General features: G+C 43.2%; 2 protein-coding genes and 1 long non-coding RNA gene across 5 annotated transcripts; 1 reads left to right on the top strand and 2 right to left on the bottom strand.

Moving 5' to 3' along the window:
• Nucleotides 1–296: 296 nt before the first annotated feature.
• LOC310808232 lies at nt 297–6,815 on the top strand. The gene is made up of 4 exons (XR_014554350.1): nt 297–487; nt 4,513–4,601; nt 5,400–5,507; nt 5,659–6,815. It is a non-coding gene; the product is annotated as an uncharacterized lncRNA (long non-coding RNA).
• A 533-nt stretch (nt 6,816–7,348) lies between these two features.
• ppdpfb (pancreatic progenitor cell differentiation and proliferation factor b) lies at nt 7,349–9,890 on the bottom strand. The gene is made up of 5 exons (XM_083675015.1): nt 9,732–9,890; nt 9,041–9,133; nt 8,674–8,751; nt 8,036–8,135; nt 7,349–7,780 (listed from the first exon to the last, which is right to left on the bottom strand). Exons 2-5 carry the CDS (start codon nt 9,093–9,095, stop codon nt 7,660–7,662), a joined length of 354 nt encoding a protein of 117 aa, XP_083531141.1. The 5' UTR covers nt 9,096–9,133; nt 9,732–9,890; the 3' UTR covers nt 7,349–7,659.
• Nucleotides 9,891–11,678: 1,788 nt separating this feature from the next.
• Nucleotides 11,679–22,042, bottom strand: tpd52l2b (tpd52 like 2b). 3 transcript variants are annotated; one of them, XM_083675012.1, is made up of 7 exons: nt 21,822–22,042; nt 20,008–20,162; nt 19,349–19,497; nt 16,757–16,804; nt 14,999–15,100; nt 12,928–12,976; nt 11,679–12,436 (listed from the first exon to the last, which is right to left on the bottom strand). In XM_083675012.1, exons 1-7 carry the CDS (start codon nt 21,838–21,840, stop codon nt 12,350–12,352), a joined length of 609 nt encoding a protein of 202 aa, XP_083531138.1. In that variant the 5' UTR covers nt 21,841–22,042; the 3' UTR covers nt 11,679–12,349. The 3 variants fall into 3 exon arrangements, with proteins under 3 accessions (XP_083531138.1, XP_083531139.1, XP_083531140.1); XM_083675013.1 differs by having other exon boundaries at nt 11,679–12,430; XM_083675014.1 differs by lacking the exon at nt 16,757–16,804.
• Nucleotides 22,043–22,911: the final 869 nt, after the last annotated feature.

The raw sequence follows: 22,911 nt of genomic DNA, 5'->3' as shown, positions 1-22,911 counted from the left end.
TCAGCTGTGTTTACGTACAGTACAGAGAGAGGGAGAAATGCCTTTAAGCCTGCTTCAGCCCCCCCTCTTCCCATCTGGGTGCAAGGATCCCTCCCAAAAGGTCAAGAAAGGGGGTGGTGAAGAGGGGGGTCGGGGAGGGGGAGGGGGGGGGGGGGTAGGACTGCCTCCTCAGCCAATGGAGAGAGGGCGTCAGATGTCTGGTGGCTGCAGGAAACAGACGAGGAGGTCTGTTAATATAAAGTTCTACTCTGTGTGGAGAGTCGCCTGTGTGGGTCCGCTCCGCTCATACGTCCTTCCCTCCATCCATCCCTCCCTCCATCCATCCCTCCATCTGTCCATCCATCCGTCTGTTTCCCTGGGCTCTCTTCCACTGCCATCTAGGTAACAGGATCGATCCTGTTCTATCCGATTGATTTGATGAAGCTTTAACTGAATCTCTGTAAACTGAAAACAGGAGGATACTAAAGACTGGACTGGGACTTGAAAGGCAAGAGCTTTTATTTAAGGTGTGTTGTTGTGGAGCGTGATGTGCAGAACTTTATCGGATCATTTGGTGACCAACTATGCAAGGAAGGCACATAGGCAATCTATTTTTCCCCAATCACTGAAAATTGATATCATAAAGCCATATGTAAACACATTTCTGCATGTTCAAAATAGTACCATACAGAGAGATGGTACGATAACCTCATAACCTCTGCAACGTTTTATAGCTTATCATTCTGAATTTATTCCAAAGTGGCTCACTATTGGTATCTTTGGGGGATGAATTTAAAACTATTTCAATGTATTAGTACAGTATGTTATTTTGGAGGGAAAACACAATTGTTTTACTTATCTAATTATTGGACCATGGACAGTGGAACTACTAAACAAGCTAAAATGCTCTGGTTTACCAAGTATCTAACATACAACTAAACTAGCTAAAATGCTCTGGTTTACCATGTATTTACAGTAATATACAACTAAACTAGATAAAATGCTCTTGTTTACTAAGTAATTAGCATACAACTAAACCAGCTAAAATCCTCTTGTTTACCAAGTATTATCCCAATTGTTACATTGCTACATGTCCCACTCCAATCCCAGGGTCCTGGCTTCTATCTACTGCCTGTAGTAGGCAGAGTAAGGGTTATCATGATTGCCAATGGACTTTGTAAGCCTGAATTTTATTACAGTAAGCAGTTATAAGATTCCTTCAGTGATGACCCTGGAGAAAAGACCATGTTTTGAGGGCAGTGCATGTTTTTTCTGTTTGTGTCTGTTTATCTCCTGACTTTATTAGAAGGTCTGTTGAATTAGAAGGCCTAGCTCAGACACGATTACGTCAATGTGGATTATACAGCCCTTTTCCCATTTGAACGAAATCCTTTCTTTATATAAGACTCATAACATCTGCAGGAATTACATCTTAAACGACAAATACATTTGGAAGCCAATGATGGAAACCCTGGTATTGGAAACTGGGAGCACTTTAGTATATAAGCAATGCTATGTAGTTCAAGTAAAATGACTTGGAATCAGACAGCATACGCCTGTCTGAAAAGATAGAGAAATCACATGGTAACTTGAATGCATTCCAACCAGGCAGGAGCTGGGGTGAAGGGGTTTAGAGAGAGCATGTGGAGTGTGCGTGCATGCAGGCGGGCAGACGTGCATGAGTGCGTGCCTGCATGCGTGAGCCAGTGTGTGTGTGTGTGTGTGTGTGTGCGTGCGTGCGTGCGTGTGTGTGTGTGAGGCAGTGTTGTGTAACACCCATTGCTGATCTCCCAGGAACACCCCCCCCTAATCCCAGGGGGGCTGCAGAGGATATTTTAGCTCTCATAATTAACAATTAACAGTCACGGTCACCCCCTTCACTCGTGTGTCCCTGCAAATACATGTGAGGTGTGAATGCAGTGGTCTAGAATCTCACACCCAACAGTGGCTATGTAGAATTTAGAATTCGTCTGGTGAAAGACATACATACAACCCTCCTCTCTCCAGGACCACCTGGGTGTTGCAGTCCTGTGTTCGTCAGGTGAAACATTTACACACAGAGAGACATGATATAGTTTACATATTATGACTGTGACAAGGCTCAAATCTGCTTTTAAGAAGAAGCAATGATACATTATACATTTTAGCCCTATGTAGAACGTTACCAAACATTCAACCCTCCTCTCTTTAGGACCTTGGTGTTGTGCATGGAGCCGAGGTTGTGTCTGGCAGCTTCTATACATTCTCTCCCATGACCTATACCCTACATCCTGAAAAACATTGAGTTACGTAACCGCTGAGTGGGTTGCACAACAGAGGAACCCTAGTGGGTGAAACCCACTGTGAGTAGGCCAACAGCGATGAGAAAATCCATTTTGGCTTTGAGAGGAGAGATTAATTAGATATAAAACACCCCGAGGCCTCGTGATGTCGCTGTGTGAGGGCACTGCTGCTGACCAAGGGGAACAACACCATGTGACCCTGTGTGGCTCAGGCGGAAGAGCATGGCGCTTGCACAGCTTGGGTTGTGGGTTTGAGTCCCATTGGGACCATACATACAGGTACCAAGGGAGGTGGTAGATTGAAAACCCATCTCTTCAGGCTACATCTTAACAGTCCTTCCTAAGACCTCTTCACCCCCACTACCCTCCCTGTACTAACCCTAACCTTTTGCACTTCTATTCCTCTAAAATAGCCACTAGGGGCCTTCCTGCCTTCCCTCACTCCACCAGCTGAGTGTCCTTGAGCTCGTCAGCTTGGCGAACAGCTGATCAGCATCTCCAATCAAGGCTGCTGGCCCTAAAAGAAACCCTCAGTTTAGGAGAGGCCAGGGGGAAGAGACGGGACAGAGTGCTGTTATAGTTATAAGCTCTTTATTGTTTAGCATTTTGCCAAAGCCTGTTTTGAGCATGTGCTCCTTTTTGTAAATGGATCATTAAAGATGAACCTATTTTGCACTTTTTACCCTGCCTCCAATGCGTCTCCATGCCCCTGAACACCCCCAGCCATCTCCCCCACTGAATGATGGTGATACTATCAAGCATGAGTGAACATGCATTGTATGTATGTAAAATGTATCATCAACATTGTCAAAACTTTGTTTACCAGAAGAAGGCCTTTGTGAATAACCCTGAAAGTATTTGCATCTGACAGAAAACAAATATTATGATGATGCTGAATCATACACAGGGCAACATTTATCTAAAACCAACAATGTTCCTTTTTTAGCTTGGGGTTCAATCCTGTACTCAACTGTAGCCTTGAATTGTTGATTTAGAGACTTGGGGACACAGTGTCCTTTTTTACAACTCTGCATCAACAACAAACCGCAGACAGAAAAGCAAATACCTGTGATGATACATTTGTTTTTTCATCATTTCATCATTTAACCTGCAGAATAATTATGAGCTCTAGAGTGTTCTCCTATGACTATTGACAAAGCCTATAACCACTGATAGATCAACCCAGTCTCCAAATTAATACATTCGATTCTGCAGACCAAAGAATACGTTCTGTGTGAACGTGTTATCTAGCTATACTGGCCAGGTAAATACGAAAGGCATAACTTGCAACCCGAACATTGCTGGTTTGAATCACGCTTGGAATGCAATTTTTTGGTGCTAATTCTTGCTAATTGTTGTCGCTTATGCTAATATTTGCTAATACCTTCCCCTGACAACTTACCCTAACCGTAACCGCTCGAAGTGAATGCCTAATACTGCCTAACCGCCACGCAAGTTTTCAGTAATGTATCTTGCAGTTCACGTAACTTCCATTGGAGACTATGCAGACAGCCATTTTTTTTACTGAATGCACAGCTCACTGTTCTGCCAAGAAAATAAGGTTCTTGTTTGTGTTTGTCTTTTCATTGATATTTTCCTCCATTCATTATCTTCATGACTTGGGGTCAAGTGGGTTCAGCAATGGGGGATAGAGCCTTGTTTTATTAGTATTTAATTCTTTTAATTAATGACTTATGTGAAAGTTTGGTTTATGTAATCAGTTACAGGAACTAGGAGAGCCATACAGCTTTACGCTTGATTCTCCTCTATTCTACCAACATATTTGTAGCTCTGATCAGCTCAGGTGACAGTGATTAAGCGTAAACACACACGCAAAACACACTGAAACAAACTGAATCAAGGAAGAACAGAAGAAGTATTTTAAAGATTTTGAAGTTTCCCAAACTATCTATTCCCCTCCTAGAATATCACGCAATGGAAATGTTCAGATAAAAACATTATCATTGTTAATAACAATAAATTCTCCCCAAAACGTTTTTGTTAGTGTTGTTACAGGGATAGAATATATTCTTCAGTTATCAATCAATAAAAAAGTATTCTAGAAAAAGTATATAGAAAAAAATACATTTTCTAAATATATATAGAAAAAGAATTCTCATCAATGCTGAAAATAGAAACCTTGGTGTGGCAGGTTAAACAAACTGTCCCTCAGTTCAGGTGGAAAATCCATTACTGTCTGTTTGTTTCACCTCTGATCAACATGGCCCTGTTTCCCTCTGTCTCTCTTCAGGGAATTGGACCTGAGTCAACTACCCTGAATCACCATGACCAGTGTGAACTCCCCCGCGTGCCTCCTCGCCCGGAACCAGTTCTATCGGAGTAAGGACCCTATTTTTAAACCTTGACTTTGTTTCCTCTTCCCACTATACTAATATTTATCTTGGGTGTGGAAGTGGGGGAGAGGTAGATCGAGGTAGGGATAGAGATGAATACGTGGTGAATTTTGATAGGAACGCACTTTGTGAATCACGACTGAACTGAGTGTTCTCTTAATGTGTACTGAATGTCATCCTTTTTGGTGGACAAACGGGAATCCTCACATCAAAGCCAAATCTTACAACATAAATCTAACCAAATAGATACATCTATTTATTTATCTATATATATGAATAATTATTTTTAGTTTAGTTCGTTTTTTTACTGTATTATAATAGATCAAAAGTCATTGTGGTAAAAGTCATTGTTATCACAACCTGAAAGTAATTCTAATTAATCTGATATTTCATCAGTCTCTGGTTCAGAGATCTTATCCATAAAGAGAGAGAATCCTTTGATGATGTTCAATGTATTATCAGTGTAATCACTACTGTACATAATAACAACTGAAAACAATAGTGTTTTAGCTATAACCTATAACACTGTGGCCATGAGGGCATGTGGAATCCAATATGCTTTTGATCAGATTTAATAAATCAGGTCACAGGGGCATAGAAACATATTAGTACAGTAGCCTACCGGGAGGAATTACTGCTGCAGGGAGCCAAACACACACAGGATTTGCTGGAGATTTCTGAGTGACTGGCAGAATGGTTTAATGAACGTTCAAAGGAATGACTCAGAAGTTCTGCTTGTGATTTGTTGTTATGAAATGTGTCATGGACTGTTTTTCCACTGCAGGCACAAGCCCTTCAGAAAATATGAAGCCTGTCTTCAACCTCTCTGAATGCTCAACACGACCAAAACAAAGACAGGTGACTGTCTGGGTGACTATGTCCACAAATCAAGGTAATTGACTAAATACATACTAATTGAAGATATACATACTGCTCTTTCAGTGATGATAATCCAGTCATGTGGATTTATATCTAAAATGAAGACCTCATTGATCTGTACTATACTCAAATGGGCCTTTCTCTCCTCTCCGTGTTCCCTTTAGGGTTCCCAGGAGGGATGGCTCGAGGACTGTGGGTCAGTGTGGTTCTGGGAAGCCCCACACCTCGGACTGCACCTGCCAAGCGCCCCAGCCCGGCTAACAGAGCCGTCAAGTAGAGAACACTCCCACTTACTTTGTTTTAAAGATCGGAGGAGAGAGGAAGACCCTAGTAGGAAGATTCACCCTCAGCTTCCTCTATTCTCTCTCCTCTCAGCAGAGAAGTGTGGACTTGAACAAGCCAGTCAGTGCTGGACAAGTTTTTGTTTATACTCTGCCCCTTTGCCCTGACCTTTTGCCCTACCCTGCCCCACCTTGTCCTGCGCACACTAGTCCTGTTTTTTTTATATTTAGGCAGATAAGAGGGGCAAAAACAAGCTGTTGCTGCAAGTTCCTTCATAACAAGACTAAATACAAACATCACGTATTCCAATCAGTGACATCACCAATCATCCTATTTGATACAATCAAATACTATCACACGGACGAGCTATAGTAGCACCCCCTCTTCATCTCATTTCCTTGCCCATTCCCCCCTTTCATAACTTCATAACCCTCATAACCCTCATCTTCACATCTCCTACTCTGAGCATAAACAACAGGACAAGATGTTCCCTTTCACCCCTTCTATTGGCTGGTTGCCAATAGGAAGATTTTTTTCCTCTCCTGCAGAAACCCGATTGGCAGGAACCTGTTGCCAGGTGCAGAGAGACAGCAGGGGATGAAAAGAACACACTCAGCAGAACACAGACTGAGAGAGAAGGGCTCTCCCATTCCCACCCTACATGCAGTGTATCAACTCGCCCTACCCAGTGACCTGGAAAAAGTGCACAGTGGAAGATAAAAAGCACTTCAGATTAGGAACGTAGACAAATCCCCTTTGAACAGCAGAGGCCATTTTGTGTTTCCTTCATTGTTTGTTTTTCCTCTTTTGTGCGACAGTCGGTCGGTTGGTTCCATCTGAGTGGATGAGTATAGTAGCACCAGATTTTACACAACTAATGGCACTCCAGGCTAGGCTTTCATTCTGTCTGTAGGCTGGCTCTCGTTGTAGACTATTGTATGAATGTATGTATGAAGGCTGTGTATGAATTCAAAACCATGAACCATTCATTAATGAATTAATTATGTCTAATTCACTTGGATAAACGAATAAAGCTATCACAGAGACATCTGCAAATCGTGACCGTTTTATCCCTTTAAAAATGCCTTATTTGAACTACTTACTAAATGACTGTCTTGTGCCACAACTGTTAGAGCACTGAGGACCATTTGGTCAAACTGTGGTCCTCTGTGGCTCAGTTGGTAGAGCATGGTGCTAATAACACTTTGATTCCTGCTGGGACCATATATACTGAAATGGATACACTCTCTGCAATATAAGTCGCTTTGGATAAAAGCGTCAGCTAAATGGTATATTATCAAACAAGGAAGTGATAGTTATAAACCAAAGTGAATTGGGTGCAGGCAATGTTCTCATAGCGGTGTGAAACCCTTCTAAAACAGCTGGCTGCAACACCGCTCTGCAAGTTGCGTAACCCTGTTTCCTCAAACACTTCACATATTGTACAACAAGGCTAGGCAAGGACACTGAGCACCTACTCAATGTTTATTCTGTGTTTACGGAGTAGACAGGACTTATTCTCAGTATCCCTGATGGGGGGGGGCAACACCACAGACAAGAAGGCCAAGATAATAGGCTGCAAGAGTCTACTTTATTTCATCTGCAATCACAGGGTGACAAGTGGAAAAGATTAACAAAAAAGTGTATCATATGCTCCACCATGTTACAGACTAGTACAAATGTTTTTTAAAAAAAAAAATTGGTTTCTTGTGTTTTTGTTTTTTTTGTTATTTTTGGTCAGATATATATAAAAAAACAGAAGGTTACAAAACAAAATACATAACTTGGGCAGCCTGTACTACTGACAAACAAAACATAAAAGGCTAAGAGGACGCCTCCGTCTCCTAGCGTTGGTCCCCCCCCCCCCATATCCCATCATGAGCTCAGGAGGGGGGTGGACTCCCCGGCTCCGACTTCCCCGCCTCGCTGACCTGCTGCCGCATCACCATCTCCTGGGCAATACAGGTCACCTGGCCATTGGTCACAGTCATGGCCGCCCCCGCCCTGTAGGGACAAAGGTTAGAGGTCACCGTGAGTGAGGACGAACACAACAAAAAGTAAAAGGTGCATTCAAGAGAATTACATTCTCATATTTTGCAATTAAATGAGTGCCATGATTCGTTACAGGTGAAAGTGTTCTGTGCAGTTAATGGTTACGCAATGTGTGCTAGTTTGTTAGAGTGCGAAATGTGTGGGGCCAGCTCTATTACGTTGCCTTGCAATGTAGTAGATGGCACATTTCTCTCCAACTCTACTTACTTCTTTTGGGCCTCCTCCGTCAGAGTGGTCATCCCAGGCTGGTTCTGCTTCCCGAAGAAGAAACTGGACCACCAATGTCCCGAGTCTTGTTTGGGCAGACCTGAGAACAGATAAGAGCACAGTCAGAAACAAGAACAAACAATGCCTTGAAGATGTCCAGGGGAGACAAGACAAATCAATGGAATATCAATGATTCATTTTACATCAGCTGTTCCCAGTATTAACAAGTGAACTTTGCCAGTACATGACCTTAGACTAGAGTGAACATGTGTTTCAGAAGGTGGCTCTGATTGATGACTCAGTCTACTGCCTCTGTGTTACTGTGCCAAACTTAGCCCTGACACACCCAGTGACACCACTCCACCTGCCCCTCCGGCTGACTCAATTACAGGCAAGCCATTGATGAGGCAATCCTATACAGTCATCCATCTTAAGAAACACTTTGCAAGTGAACTGGACTTCTCTGTAAGAGAACATTACTATTCCTCATTCCACAATTCACGATTACCCACCACACACTCACACACTATTGGCATGTCTGTAGCTGTGTCACATTGCTGTTTGTTGACACTTGTCCAGACACCTCCCCAAATTAACAATCCCCCTGTCCAATTATTCACACCCATTTGCTCATTTACCTGGATGGTGTGGAATGACCTCCCCACTGTACTCCGAACTGCCACAGGAGCTGCTACTGGAGGTAGAGCCGATGCGCCCTGGGGGGGGGGGGGGGGGGGGGATGTTTACAGTACAGGCTTGGATAGACACTGTCTGCAACTCACAAGTCACCTGGCCTTTCAGCCTATGACACCTTCAGTACACAAAGATGTCCCCATTGTTCAACTCAAAAACACTAATCATATATAGTTGTCCATAATCTTCAGCAGAGAGCTTACAAACAAGCTGTTATTTACAGGTCACTCAGATCTGTCCAACAGACAGCTGAACTTGAGCCATAACAAGAGGTTTGAGAAGCTAGTGCCTGACTGTATGCCAGCAACTCACTTCTGTAGTAGTCGTGGGTTGCAACGAGAGAGCCGCTTGCTGGGATTGCTGCCATTCTTCCGAATTTGGTAAACTGTGCGTTTGATGTAAACCCTGAGGGAGACAGAGAGAGAGGCTGAGTCAGAGATGATGACATGGCTTGACAGTCTATGCAATTCTGCCACTAACAATCATCACATCTATCCATCCGGAATGCGTAATACATCTGGCAAAACAAGACATTTCAACTGAACGCTTCGGAAATATTTCTCATCAATACAATATCATGATTCAGTCAATGACCTAAATGCCATCCGTTACCCCTTATGCGATAATCAATGTCTGTCTTGTCGAGGATTTGGACAATTAACATGGACGGAGGGGTACAAACAGGATATTTCAGTTGGCCAAGCCATATTGGAGTTTAGGGCGGCCTAAGCTACGGCATGCCGCTAACCAGAAAGGATAAAAAAAAAAAAAAAACATTCCGGACATCTTATAGTATCGTCGATAGAGCTGTGAACTGTATTGTCCGTAACGTTTAAAAAACCACGGTGATCTAGCTAGAGGTTCTTTGTTCTAGCAGCCGAACACATTTCCAAAACAACAACCCATCATTTGTTATTATGAGCGGAGCTAGCGGGCTAGCTCGATTGTCTCCCCTCGCTTTCCCCACCAGAACAGCAACTCATTGTCGTGCAAAATCTCTTACCTTTACAATAACCCAGACGTGCTGATGTTTAATAGCACACAACTCAGTCGGCGAGGCTCGGGGGAGTAAACGCTAGGCGACGGGGCCCATTTGAAAATAAGTTCTGGGTAAATATAACCCTCCAACGTCCAGCTGTTTTCGCTGCAGTATTTCTTGCCAGAATGAGCCCACGGCAGGACTTTTATACAACGAGGTGACGTCAACAACAATCGCGGACGAGACGGGGCGGTCCCGTTAGTCGGTGTAGCTGGGCGGTCCCGCACCTCCCCTGCACGCGTGTCTGTAGCCAACTATCGCAGCTTTTATCCATGGGGTATGTCTCTAGAATTCTCTGGCTATCGCTTTCGAAAAACAAAATGGCATTTAAACTAATGACTAAAACAAAATGCGATGATATACATTGAGTGATTGAAGTGTGTATAATGTAGCTCTGTCTCTCGCCTTCCCTGGTGGTCTAGTGGTTAGGATTCGGCGCTCTCACCGCCGCGGCCCGGGTTCGATTCCCGGTCAGGGAACAACTGTTTTTCTTCATACGTTTGTTGTTCTTTACGATTCCTTAGCTAACGATGGCGATGACGTTTTCACATGCATTCTTTCAATAGACAAGTGTCAGAAGGTTTTGACTTGAAAGGTCAAGTCATGCTTTATACACTAGTACACTGGCTCTGCATTTATCGCCCAAAACAGTCTTCTCACAGCCCCGCAATATGAAACACAGGACACACTCTCCTTTGTTTAAAGGAATGCTTTATTGATATCCAAACATAGACGACAAACCAAAAATGTTTTAATTCATCCACCAATGTCTCCAATCTGATCCCTTTATAATCTACAACTAGGCCCACGTCCTAAATAATAAAGCTATGTTCTTTCATCCCCTACATTGGCTGGCACATATACATGCCCTTCATGTGTTTCACAAATCCATCAACCATGGCATCCCAATATATGCATTCCCCCCCCCCTAAATGCCTGCAGCTCTGCACAAACTACACACACCTTGCCTTTTCGTCTTGCTATGACCTCATTCAAGGATTCCATGGAGAGAGAAGGAGAGAGACAGAGAGATATCTGTAACAGGTATTTAAATATTGGCAACAATTTACTGATGGCAATTAAATACAAATAGCTCTTGAACTCCACCCGACCAAGAAAAACAAAAATTAATACAATAGCTAAATAGTTCACTACCAAAATGATCAACAGAAACACATTGATAAAAAAAAAAAAAAAAAGAAACACTTAGGTAGGATAAAGGCAGAATGAAACTTCCATACCCTGGACAAGAAGAGACTAAGCAGGGCAATAATACAATCTACTTCATTGTTTAAAATTACAAAGTGACGGTGCTACCATACCAATTGCAGCTATGACATGTCATATTCATGTTGTACTGTGGCTGAGTAACTATTGCAGCTAGTAGTAGTGTACAAAGGCTGGAATAGTGCTAAGTAGGCCAAAGAGCAAGTGTGGGTATCAGTGACGTTAGTGTGTGTGTGTGTTTTTAGGAATTTTGGGTTTTGAGAACATTTCTTAACAATGGCAACAAGATGTCTATTTGACAGTTGGTAATTTCACTTGTGGCACAACAGCAAGAACTTGAGCCTACAGATAACAAGAAAGTCAAACCTCCAGCCAACCTTATTTTATAACTTAAGGAGGGAAAGAAAGAGAGAAAGAAAATGGAAACTAACATTTATTTTCTCCCAGCAAAGTAATAGTAACAAATGAAGCAAAGGGAGGGAGAGTGTGTGAGTGTGTGTAAGGCCGATGGATGAGCTTCCACATTCACCAGGTACACAGCAAAGCTTTGCTTCACATTGTATTCAGTGTAAAAAAACAACAAACTGAAGTAAATGCTCAGCAGCAGCAAGGTACAAAACTGAGATCATCGTGTTCATACTGTTTATTTTTCTTTCCTTTTTTTTTTATTTATTTTTTTAAACGTTTTGTTTTGCTTCGTTTTGTTTAGCGTCCCCTTTACCTACAGATGAATGCCAACTGGCAGTATCATTTACAATATATTTATTCATATATATTTATACATATAGATAAAAGTTATGTAAAAACATTATGCAAAGCAGTGTAAAATAGTTTTATAATACAAAATGGTTTAAGGTTTTTGTTTAGTGTATTTTTTTACAACCTGTGGTGATGTCAAGTGACCTCAAGTTGTCTTTGCGGTTGTGTTTGTGTGGTGAGATGAGATATGCACATGCTTCTAGTAGGCGAGGGGGCTGACAGAAGGAGATGGAGAGATCTAGCTGAGAGAGGAGGGGGGTGCATCTCAATAGTCTAAAGCGACTTCCTCTTTCCTGGATTCCTTTCTGTCACCTGCATTGATGTGAAAAAACTAGACAAGTGAAAGTAGGCCCGCATTTCCAGAGATCATCCGCCACATAGCTTTCACCTATCCTGTGTTGTCAGATCAGTGCAGGACAGGAAGCCACTAGAGGATTGAGATGCACATGAGGACGACGAGGCGGCAGTGCTGGGTAGTTGGTAGTGGGGGGAGTGGATGGTGGTGGTGATGAGGGGTCGGAGGTCAAGGAGGGGGGGGGGTCATTCAGTGATGGTCACTCAGATGATGATACAGTTTCCCGGGTCGGAGAGGCGCTTCAAAAGGGGGCGTTGTCCTGAGTGGGGTTGGTGTCGTTCGGGGAGTGGGCAGCCTCGCCGTTGCCCCTGGCTCCAACCACCTTGTACTGAACAGACGTTCACAAGAGGGACAGAGAACAGGGCGAGGATCAACATGATGGTCAAACTACGGCAAGCCATGTGTCAGTGTGTGATGGACAATGGGGAATAACCCAATATACAGTGACAAAGGGGGAATCTGGGATACGTACATCTACAACCGATGGACTTCTATAAATGCCTCATAAGCTTAGATCAACAGTCTTACCCCATCAGAACCCAAAATATAAGATCATCTTATACTGCTATATAAGATTAATATATATATATATATGGCGGGTGACCGCTTTGTGGTTTGAATCTCAGATTGCCTCTTTAAAAGGATAAAAGGATAAGTCACCCCACCCAGATATTGCCTGAAAGATGTACAGAAAGGACACAATTTTATACTACTTGGCATGTGTTGGGTGACTGTTCCATCTGTATCTGATTGGTGTTGTGCCTACTAAATACTACGCGTTCATCCGTCCCTCTGTGTCAATAACAACTCTGGGCTCACCTTGATGTTTCCGACTTTGTCCTCAAAGGATTTGAAGGTTGGAGAGTTTCTAGAAAAGAGAAGCAATATATTACATTGAAGGAATCATACATCTTACAGTTGTCATTGTCTAAGGGGGACATATCAATGAAATACAATTAATCAACAAAAAAATAAAATGTCATATGAACACTGGATTCATGCAAAATCTCCCCTCCCCCACCAGGGGAAATGACTTTTTAATAGTAAGACTTCAACCAGGGCAACCTGTGGGAGATAACAGCTTTATCATCAATGTGTAGTCCACTCTTGAGTGGGTGGATTCTCACAATTCCTACAAAAGTGTAGGCCTATTCTGTAACTAGGCATAAGGACTCAGCAATCTTCAGCAGCAATCTCCCAGTTGGAACATCAAGAGGTACTCACAAACAATCATGACATGCACAAACAAATACTGTCCATCAAAAAAAAAAGAATCATTCTGACAGTTTACTTTCAAAGAGAGAAAAGGGTACGCTAATCTAACCGGATGTACTTTACCTCATAGCTGGCATACTTATCGAATGGCGAATGGAGTAGTTGCTACTTTGTAAGCGTTTAAGGGAGACAAAGAAGTGTGAGCGTTAGAAAGCAAGCAGAGGGACAGGGACGTTAGAGCAGTGAGAGGAGGGCGCCACCCACTGGAGAACACAGGTTATTACTGGGCACTAATCAGACAAGCACGATCATAGGCAGTCATGGCTGCAATGTAAGGAGAGACTGCCACCTGGTGGTCACTTCAGTCAAACACAACCCAAGGCAATCATCAAAGTCACAATCATCAAATTCATTCAAATGCAGTAGAGTTCTACGAACTAAAATATCAAACAGTAAACGTTATTTTAAAGGGAACAGCCAAAGAGGGGGATGAAACATCACATTTATCTGTAAAAACAATACATTTTAAAAAGCAGGGCAGCAGATACGCTCGCTAGCTGTTTTAACTGACAGAGCTGAACCTCAACAGAAATATCATCCTCAACGGAAATATCATCAAAAAGTATGCATGTATCTAATGAGGTCAATTAAGCCACGGCACACATTAGTCTTACCCAAAGGAATTGGAAAAGGGCAGAGCTCTGTGGACCAGACGCAGCAGTTAAAATAGGGGGAAACAAAAACAGGGTGAGCAACAAGCAGCATAAGCGATCAGGCGGAACACACTCTTGTGTTAGTAGCTTTGTAAGGGGTGAATGGACCACAGCGCTGCCTATCGTCAGCACTAATGAAGGTCGCAGACTTTGGGATGGAGAGTTAATAATGAAAGACAATGACATGACAATGATATCAGTAAGGAATGGGACAAGCAAAAGCCAAGGGAGTAAAGTTCAGGAAGCACGTGGATGGCATGCAGGAAATAAATATTTCCAAGTATTGTTGGACGGTTAGTAATGATGTGGAAACACTGTTCAGACGGGGGGGGGGATGCCAACGTCTCTCTCTCTCTCTCATGAATGGATATGATACAGATATGCATATTCCCATATTCCCAGATCACTCACACTCTGGGGTATGTTAAAAAGGCGGTATGAATATGGGTTACAACATGATGAAGGGATTAGTGGTTAATGGCACTGTTAAGTGTTCAATATCAAGGCCCTTCAGAATCAAGGGTGAATATTATTGGTTCGCTAACTAGCTTAGCTTATTAGCTGTGGTTATGTTAATAAACATGATCTCCATGAACACAAATGAAATGCCGAAAGGCTAGGCCACACAATTCTAATGAGAACGCATTAAGCCTACAATTAATACAACTCTATGGACTTGCCCCTTTTTAAGGGCAGCCAATCACTCGCCAGTCAGCCAGTTTGCTAAATGGAAGACATTTTTAAGACTGGTTTCATGGTTCTTTGTCATCTGTGCTTAAAGATCAATACAAGACGATATCATATCAGAGTATCAGCAAGCAAGTTGAGTTAACTGCAAGAAAAGTGTCAGTACAAAAGCTACATTCTACCATCTCTGCTATATTAGTTTGTTTAAGTTTATGGGGAGTGGGTTCTGTACAAGGCAATGAGGGCAGCCATCTTGGCATGTTTGGTGGTTTTACCTCATGTCTCCCAGTTTCCTGCTGATGGCAGTGCCCATGGTGGAGAGAGCAGCAGAGGTCTTCTGTCCAGCAATAGACATGGTTTCCTGAGTCTTCTTATACCTGCAGTGGAGAGGAGAGGGGGTGAGAGAGAGAAGGAGGGAAGGGAGGGACAAGGGAGAGAAAAAAAAAAAAGGGAGATGGGAGAGACAGAGAGAAACTACCATCAAGGCATGAACAGCATTTTAAGTGGCCACAATTGGTTTAGATAAAGCCACAATCCTCCATCAGCAAGCGAAAGGCACCACTACAAAGGGTTAGTCTGTCACTGTCAGGTTAAAAGGAGGACAGAAAGACACTGCAGAAAGACAGACGGACACACACTTTCGGAATCAAACCCCCCGGTAAGGAGACATTAAGAAAAGGCACACTGCATCGTTTGACATCAAAGACTTGACTTTTGACAAACCATGAAATGAAATATAGCATTTACTCGTGAACTGTTTGACTCCCACACAGTCTCTAGGCTAATCACACTAATATGAAATGCAAGCAGCTGACAATGGAGTGAGACATACTGACAAAGGTAAAGCGTTGATGTTGTTGTGTGCTATATACATGTGCAAGTCATCAACATAGCATATGCCATGTGGATGACGTGACGTGGAATATTGTTGTCCTGTGGGTTGCCGGATGTACAGTATGTGGACTTGTGTTGGTATGGTGGATTATTAGTAGATGTAATATTGTGGAATGGAATCTCTGTTCTACTGTGTGCAGCAGCCAGCGTTACACAACACTACCAGCCCACTGTTCCCTGTGTGGAACAGGGTGTGGTAGGGATTGCAAGCTTTTGTCGGTTAAAGACGGATCATGGATTGCACAACAATGTGGCAGCCGTAAAACAAACAAATAAATACATTTTAAAATAAAAAAGAACTCTCCAAACGACCATTCTCAGGGTGAGCTCAGCCTTGGATGAACTGAAAATGCAGGCTTATGTATTTAAAAAAAAAAAAAAAAAAAAGGTTCTAAAATGAGGTCAAAACACTATTAAACGATATGAATCAGCAGTACAAGCGTTGTTAAATCCACCAACAAGAGTCACATTCAGAGTCAACCGCAAGTGTGAAAGGAGTTGTCACACTGGATTTGCGTGCGCACACACACATTCCTGCCGACATGACATTTTCCTATCGTTTACAGACACCCCTCTGAATGCATTACAATTACAAGGGTATTCTCTTCTGTGTGTATGGAAGGTTGGAGCAGATTGCCTTATCAAACAACACAAGACATTGATGTTCTAGTCAATATCTTGTACTCCTCCAGCCCTTGGGCACACGTGTCTGCTTAGCTTGGTCATCTCTTCTTCAGCCCACAATACTGGTTTCTAATCATCCTGACCAATAACAGGGTATTGATATCTTTGAAAAGACAGAGGGAAATGCAAGCGGCTAGACGGGAATCAATGAATGATATCAGCTCCTGCTCCAACGGTCAGAGGGCCCCCATGACTCAGGAGATATGATGGTGATGAGCACTAATTCAGCAGTACTAGATCAGGCCCTAAAGCAGCATTGCAGAGAATCTACCACACTACACACTGACTCCCCCCCCCCCCCACCACCACCATCAGAAACCCCGAATAAAAAGCATTCAAGCAGTCAAAATAATACAACATCCCTTAAAGGAAATAAAACTTAGAATAAAACTAGAACAAAATAGAAACCAAAAGAACACAAAGTGAAATATATATAGATATGTATATCGACTCACGCTTCTGATTGGGCAATGTCATCCAAAGTTGCAGACGCGGACAGATATCTACGGACACACAGTGTGACATAGAAAAAATAAAATGACTAATCACCAACCTCTTACATGGGAAGAAAAACACAGGTTAGACACTAACTAAGTGCTAACGACAATTATGAAACTTGGCCTGCCTAAACACACACATTCAACAGTCCAAAAGCGTATCACAGCACTACTTAGGTCAAGGAATGTCTTTAAAAATGACACTGCATCTAAACAACATGAACATTGAGGGAATGGCATGTCTTTCTTTGGAAAACATGCACCAGAAGCACGTGGCAAATCCTGTGGACTTTCTGTGGTGAAAAGGACACAACAATACCCCATAGCGACCCTTATTTCAAGTGATGCACCTCCCCTTAAGTAATCCACTAACAAACATCGAAGGGTGTGCCAAGCATCAGATAAGCAGTACAGCAGGCTGTTTGATTAGTCACTGCACACACATATACACACATGGAGGTGAAACTAACACAGTGTGAGTGTTAGGCAGCCTGGCAGCTTGGACGGGAAACTATGTGGCTTTCTTTTTCTGATGACTATCATGGAATACAATAGGATCACTTTTAAGCATAGCTGTAGTCTGGTTTAAAATAGGCCTACCCATCATCTGGGTGCAAATGCTGATACATAATGACTAAGCTCGCAATACAATCTCTCATTCTGTACACTCCCCCACACACACCTCAAATGACAGACCCATCCTCACACAGTCTGTCTGTCACGTGGCAGTCGTCCAGAAAGCTCCGCATCCTGACACTATTCTGGACTAGTCATGTGATCAAGCGAAAGAGCTCCTTTGTCGTTCCCTCTCCCTCTCTCCTGCAGAAGCCGTGTGTGTGTGTTCAAAGGGCCAGTGTAAGATACCTCACAGGCCAAACAAGCGCCAACCCTGCCAAGCCAGTTAGCCCGGAAACTTCCAAGTGCTGTACTAGCAATGCAGGAACAGTATGGTGGAGATGGGGTGATAACTTGGAACTACTTTTTCAGAAATAAGGCAGAAGAGAACAAAGACTTGTCTCTGTTTCTGCAGTTGGAAAGTAGTGTAGTCTAACCACTAGCTACCAAACAAAAGGGAAGTATTTCTAAATCTAAAAAAAGTTTGGTTGAGCAGCTGTGGAAATGAGGATGTCATATAGCCGCTGAGGAGGGCAAGACGGTCACCTGTTTAAGAACAGGAAAAACATTACAGGAAAAAGGGAGTGGAGGATGTACGAGATGTACGAGACAGGCAGACAGATGGCACGTGAGAGTGAGTCACAGTGTACAAAATAAACAGAGCTAGTCTGTGCAGATTCTGGGATCATAATAGCAAATGTATAGGTTTAATGCTTATCCTGGCATTATGAAGATCTGCTGACCTGTCTCTCTCACACACACACACACACACGGAACAAAGAGGTTTTGGTGGTGGTGGTGGGGGGGGAGGGGTACTGGTTTCTCTGCCAGTGACCATGGCTCTCTGTCAGAGAAGGAGGGTAAGTAGGGGTTAGTCTCAACACCAAACTGCTTGAGCAAACCTCGGTTAAAGACAACATTGTGACAGACAGAGACGCCCACTGCACCAGGATAGCAACGAGACCCAGGCAGCTCCTGCAAAGTGAAAAAAAACTAGCCACTGGACTCAACCACCGGCTGGGCCCACGTTAAAAAAAAAAAGAAAAAAAAAAAAAGATTATCACAAGGGAATGTGAGACTTTTCACACTGATGCAGAAGGAGGAGGAGGAGGAGGGAACCCACGGTGCCTGAGGACAAAGACAAGTGAGGCAGTTACGGAACCCAAAACGGTAACGGTTAGATGCGTACAGGCCTCGCAGCCAAGTTTCGGTGCGGTGCTAAAAGTTCTGCGCAGGTGTTCCTCAAACAGAGGAGGGTGAGATTAGCAAACACAGAACAGCACACGTCGCTACTGCGCAAGCAAACAGTAACAGGACGACACCACTCACAAATCCGAACTGGCAATTTTCTCATTCCACTCGCAGAGTTTCTCACTGGTTTTCACATAGCTAGAAACAGAGACGGGGGGAGGGAGGGAGGGAGGGAGGGAGGGAGGGGGGGGGTTAAGCCAAAGCGGTTCGGTACTGTGCCGTATTGTCTGTGTGAGATGTGTGGTGATTGATCTGAAGGGAGACGGTGAAAAGAAAACAGTCTAGAGCTTGTGAATCACTGTGGTGTTTGGAGCTGACTCACCACCGACTTTTACTATACTAAAAGGAAAGAGATGTTCTCCCCCAGGTGGATGGTCCACAGTTGGAGACTTCAGTCAGACATGGCATGACTATGTGCTACTTCTATAAAACATTTTTTTTTTTACATAACTAGGAGTCTATTATGACTCACACTGCAACAGGATAGGAATACACATAGTTGGGTACAGTGAAGTTAAGCTATGACTGCCTTGAATACCATCTCAAATGATTCCAATGGTTCAAGAATCCAGACGGTTCTAGCCATCTGTACCAGGTCCATCTGTACCGGGCCAGAACACCATAGGGAGGTGGATCACAGGACAGGAGGGGAATTCAGAGCTTCTAGAAGGATCGACTACTTACGCGTTGGAGGTCTGGACATCCTGCCAGCCCTTGCTGAGGTTCTGTTTGAGCTCGTTCAGGGGGCTCAGGCCCAGCTTCCTCTTCAGCTCGGCCGCGTGCTTCTCTTTGGCCGAGAGCACCTGCCGTAGGGTGTTGATCTCCTCCTCCACCTGAGAGAACCACAACAGAGAGGAAGGGAACACTGAAAGGCTAAATCAGTTTTTTTAAAATTATTATTTATTTATTTTATTCTATTTTCAACCACAGGCGCACAGCAGACAGATCCAGTCATCACTATGAGTCAGCACTATAAAGAAACATCCTTATTCACCCTTGACTGAGTGAATTATTTCATTCATTAGATGTTTAAAAACACATATGGCCACAAAACTATTGTAATGGCAGGTACACATATTACAAATAACAAAGAATAACATCTAACAACATGTAGGCTTCACTATTCATAGGATGAATAGTCATAGATTCATCACTCATTGTAAAAATCTTGACTGGTTAAAACTAAGAAATAAATGTGGTTGTGTGTGTGTGTTGTATGGATGGTTAACCATCTACAACAACCCCCCACACACACCAACCACAGATATTGAGGGATATCACCAAACTTATTCTGACAGGGCTACACCAGCCCAGGACCAACATGCCCAGGGCTATAGGCCTACCTTGACGAGCTCAGACTTCAGCTCCTCTGCCTCCTCCTCAGTCAGGCCCGGGGGCAGTGGGTTGATAACGCTCCCCACTGCTCCCTCCACGGGCACGTCCGTCAGGGTGTCTGTGCCACTTCCCAGGCCTTTGTTGGGGGAGTTCAGGTTGATATCTGTGACAGAGGGGGGGGGGGGGGGAGACACACACACACACAGTGGTTGTTAGAGGGGGGAATGGTAGCAAGCAGCGTCTTAAGTTGTCCCTGATCTCTAGTATTGTGGCCATGTATCTCTGCTTCTGTAGCGGTAGCTGCCTGCTACTGTACCAATAACATCCCATTTCATCACACACACACACACACACACACGTCCTGATGGCAAGGTAAGTGTATGGGAAAAGCTTAGTGCTGCCAGAACATTTCTGGGGAGATGGAAAGTGGGCCAATTATGCCGTTAAATGTTCCCAGAGTAACTCTAGAGCGTGCTGCGGAAGCTAAAGCCTTTCAAGCTGCCATTAGAGCATTAGCCCTCTGTCCATGAGTGGGCCAAGGCTGAGGCTGAGGCTGCACTGGGCCAGGCTGTAGGATTAATCACCAGACTAACCACCACCACCATCATCATCATCATCATCATTACTACTGCCTCTTCCTCCTGCACTGACTCACTGCATCCACAGTGAACAGAACCTTTTGTCTCAGAGGAAGAATGCTCTGTTGGTGGTAGAGGAGATGACAGACAGATGTGTTGTGGACCAAGTACTGTGGCTCCCACACCACCACAACAGCTATGTCTTCTGTTTAACTGGTTAATGCTATCCGTGTCCTGGATTGAGATGGGACTGGTGTTTGCTATGGCTTGTCTTCTATCACAGTAAACACAGTAGAATGACTAACCCCTCTCTAAAATAGAGACTGAGACTACTAGACAATAGCGGCACTCTCTATTTAACATTTGAAATAAAGCCCAATTAATTCAATGCAAAATTGTGTCATGTAAGACATGAAATGTAGGTGACCCTAATCATGTCATATCTGCTGTGACAAGGCCCTTGCAAGGAGGCTGCAGAAACAGCAATGCATGTGGCATCCCAGCCTGGTCATACTTCCGTTGTTCTTTGGCTAGGGCAAGATTAATCGTCCTCTTGGTAACCTACATAATAAATTCATACTAATGACAAATGAATCAACTACGGCTCAAAATCTAATCTCTCTGATTGTTTGACTGTAGTCAACGCGTGAAAAAGGACAGTGCGCTGTCAATTGAGCTGTCAATTAAGGCAACCAGAAAACACCTGCATTTGCCACACCCCATGACGTGTAATTGTTTATTGGCTGTCAGTGTCAATGTGGCCGTGCCAACTCACCCCCCCCCCCCCCTATCTGGCAGGATAACGAGTTTTACAAGCCAGAATAGCAACGTTCCTCTGTCTTGCCTGGCGAATGTAGCTCGCACAAGTTAGCATAGGCTAGCCTTTGTTTACAACAAGACACGAGCCATTAAAAACACCAATATTCCTCACCGATATCATACGTATAATAGCTAACAAATGAATTTAGCTAGCATCGTGTAGACTATCGGGAAATTACTTAGTGGTTAACAAAGATTGAATTTGATAGTAACTCGATCCCCCTGCCCTCCTTTCCCCTTGCGCATCTGATATTTCCAGAGCGGGCGTCGGGCCCCCCCTTTGCCTTGCAATTCAGATGCCATGGCGTGGAGAATCACGGATAATTCGAAATCCATTTCAACTAGAATCTACCAATGACAGCTAGTGAATAGGTTTCACATTCAACAACAATAGCTAATGTCAGCTCGCTAATAATTGACGTTACCTTGGCCGATGGGGTCCATGACGTCGAACGAGAAGAGAGTGTGGGCTCTTTCGCTAAATATCTGGATTGAAAATGAAAAGGATAGCTGGCGAACAAAGTGATGTCAACTCAGTTAGCGAGCTAATAGAAAGTTGAGAGAGCCTCTCTCGTTGTTTGACAGGATTCCACAATAACAAACTCGTCGAGACGGACAAGAACAGCCAGCTCAGCTTGTTGAACTTCCAGCTTGATTCTTTTCCGGCGTCTTTGGATGACGTTGTCAGAGCATCTCTCACATATTTTTGAATAAAAAAGCTACAAACATGTTTCGTTTACTAACAGGGTCTGCTACAGACCCCAATACTGAACACGAGAAAATAAATAAAGTCACAATCTTTCAAAAATGTTTATTTGGTAATCATGTATAACAACATGCCATGATTTGTTTTGCCCCCCAAAAGTTGTACAATGTAAATACTTTATTAGATTTTAAGCATGACAAGATAAAAACCAATGGGAGCGAAAGGGGTCCTAAACGGGGTCCAATGATTCACATGCCCCAAATCTTTCAAATCACTTGAAAACCAATTTATGACACGGGCAGTGCCATGACAAGTTGTACCAGCCAAAATGTAATGTTAATCAAGACTTTATTTCTTCACCTCCCATAGGCTGAATTGGGCAAATTTGGGCTTTTTTCCCCTGAACTCATAACATTAATTATTAAGTAATTTTATGAATACCAAATTAATAATTGACACGAAATAAAATGGTTTGGAGTTATTGAGGACATGTTTTTTTTACTAAGTCATGAAGAATTAGAAGCTTAGAATATGCAGTATATATATTTTACACCCTAAAAGTACCATCTGGGGTCTGGTCAGACCCCTGTTGGTAGTTAGATTGGTTTAAGATTAACCAAAGAGGATGAATTAACTGACATGTTTTGCTCTGTCTGCAAATGCCTCCATTTTCAGTGATGTGGCAAAAATGAATATCTGAAGCATAAATGTTGTCTCCCTCTTTCTTTTGTGAAGCAGTACCTAAATGTTCCATGTGCTGAAACTAGTTTTTGCCCTAATTTATAATCCTGCTATAGGTCTACTGCTAG

The sequence above is a fragment of the Argentina silus genome, assembly GCF_951799395.1.
Source record: "Argentina silus genome assembly, chromosome: 8".
NCBI classification, from domain to species: domain Eukaryota; kingdom Metazoa; phylum Chordata; class Actinopteri; order Argentiniformes; family Argentinidae; genus Argentina; species Argentina silus.
This window is presented reverse-complemented; position numbering and strand designations above follow the sequence as displayed.

Bases quoted from the DNA above. Each gene is read 5' to 3' on its own strand.
- ppdpfb (XM_083675015.1), bottom strand. From the start codon at position 9,095: ATGGCAGCAATCCCAGCAAGCGGCTCTCTCGTTGCAACCCACGACTAC. The intron at 8,752-9,040 runs GTGAGTTGCTGG...CCCCCCCCCCAG, and splicing joins AACCCACGACTACTACAGAA to GGCGCATCGGCTCTACCTCC. The intron at 8,136-8,673 runs GTAAATGAGCAA...ATCTGTTCTCAG, and splicing joins GGTCATTCCACACCATCCAG to GTCTGCCCAAACAAGACTCG.
- tpd52l2b (XM_083675012.1), bottom strand. The intron at 19,498-20,007 runs GTAGGCCTATAG...TGGTTCTCTCAG, and splicing joins TGAAGTCTGAGCTCGTCAAG to GTGGAGGAGGAGATCAACAC. The intron at 12,977-14,998 runs GTAAAACCACCA...TCTCTTTTCTAG, and splicing joins AGGAAACTGGGAGACATGAG to AAACTCTCCAACCTTCAAAT.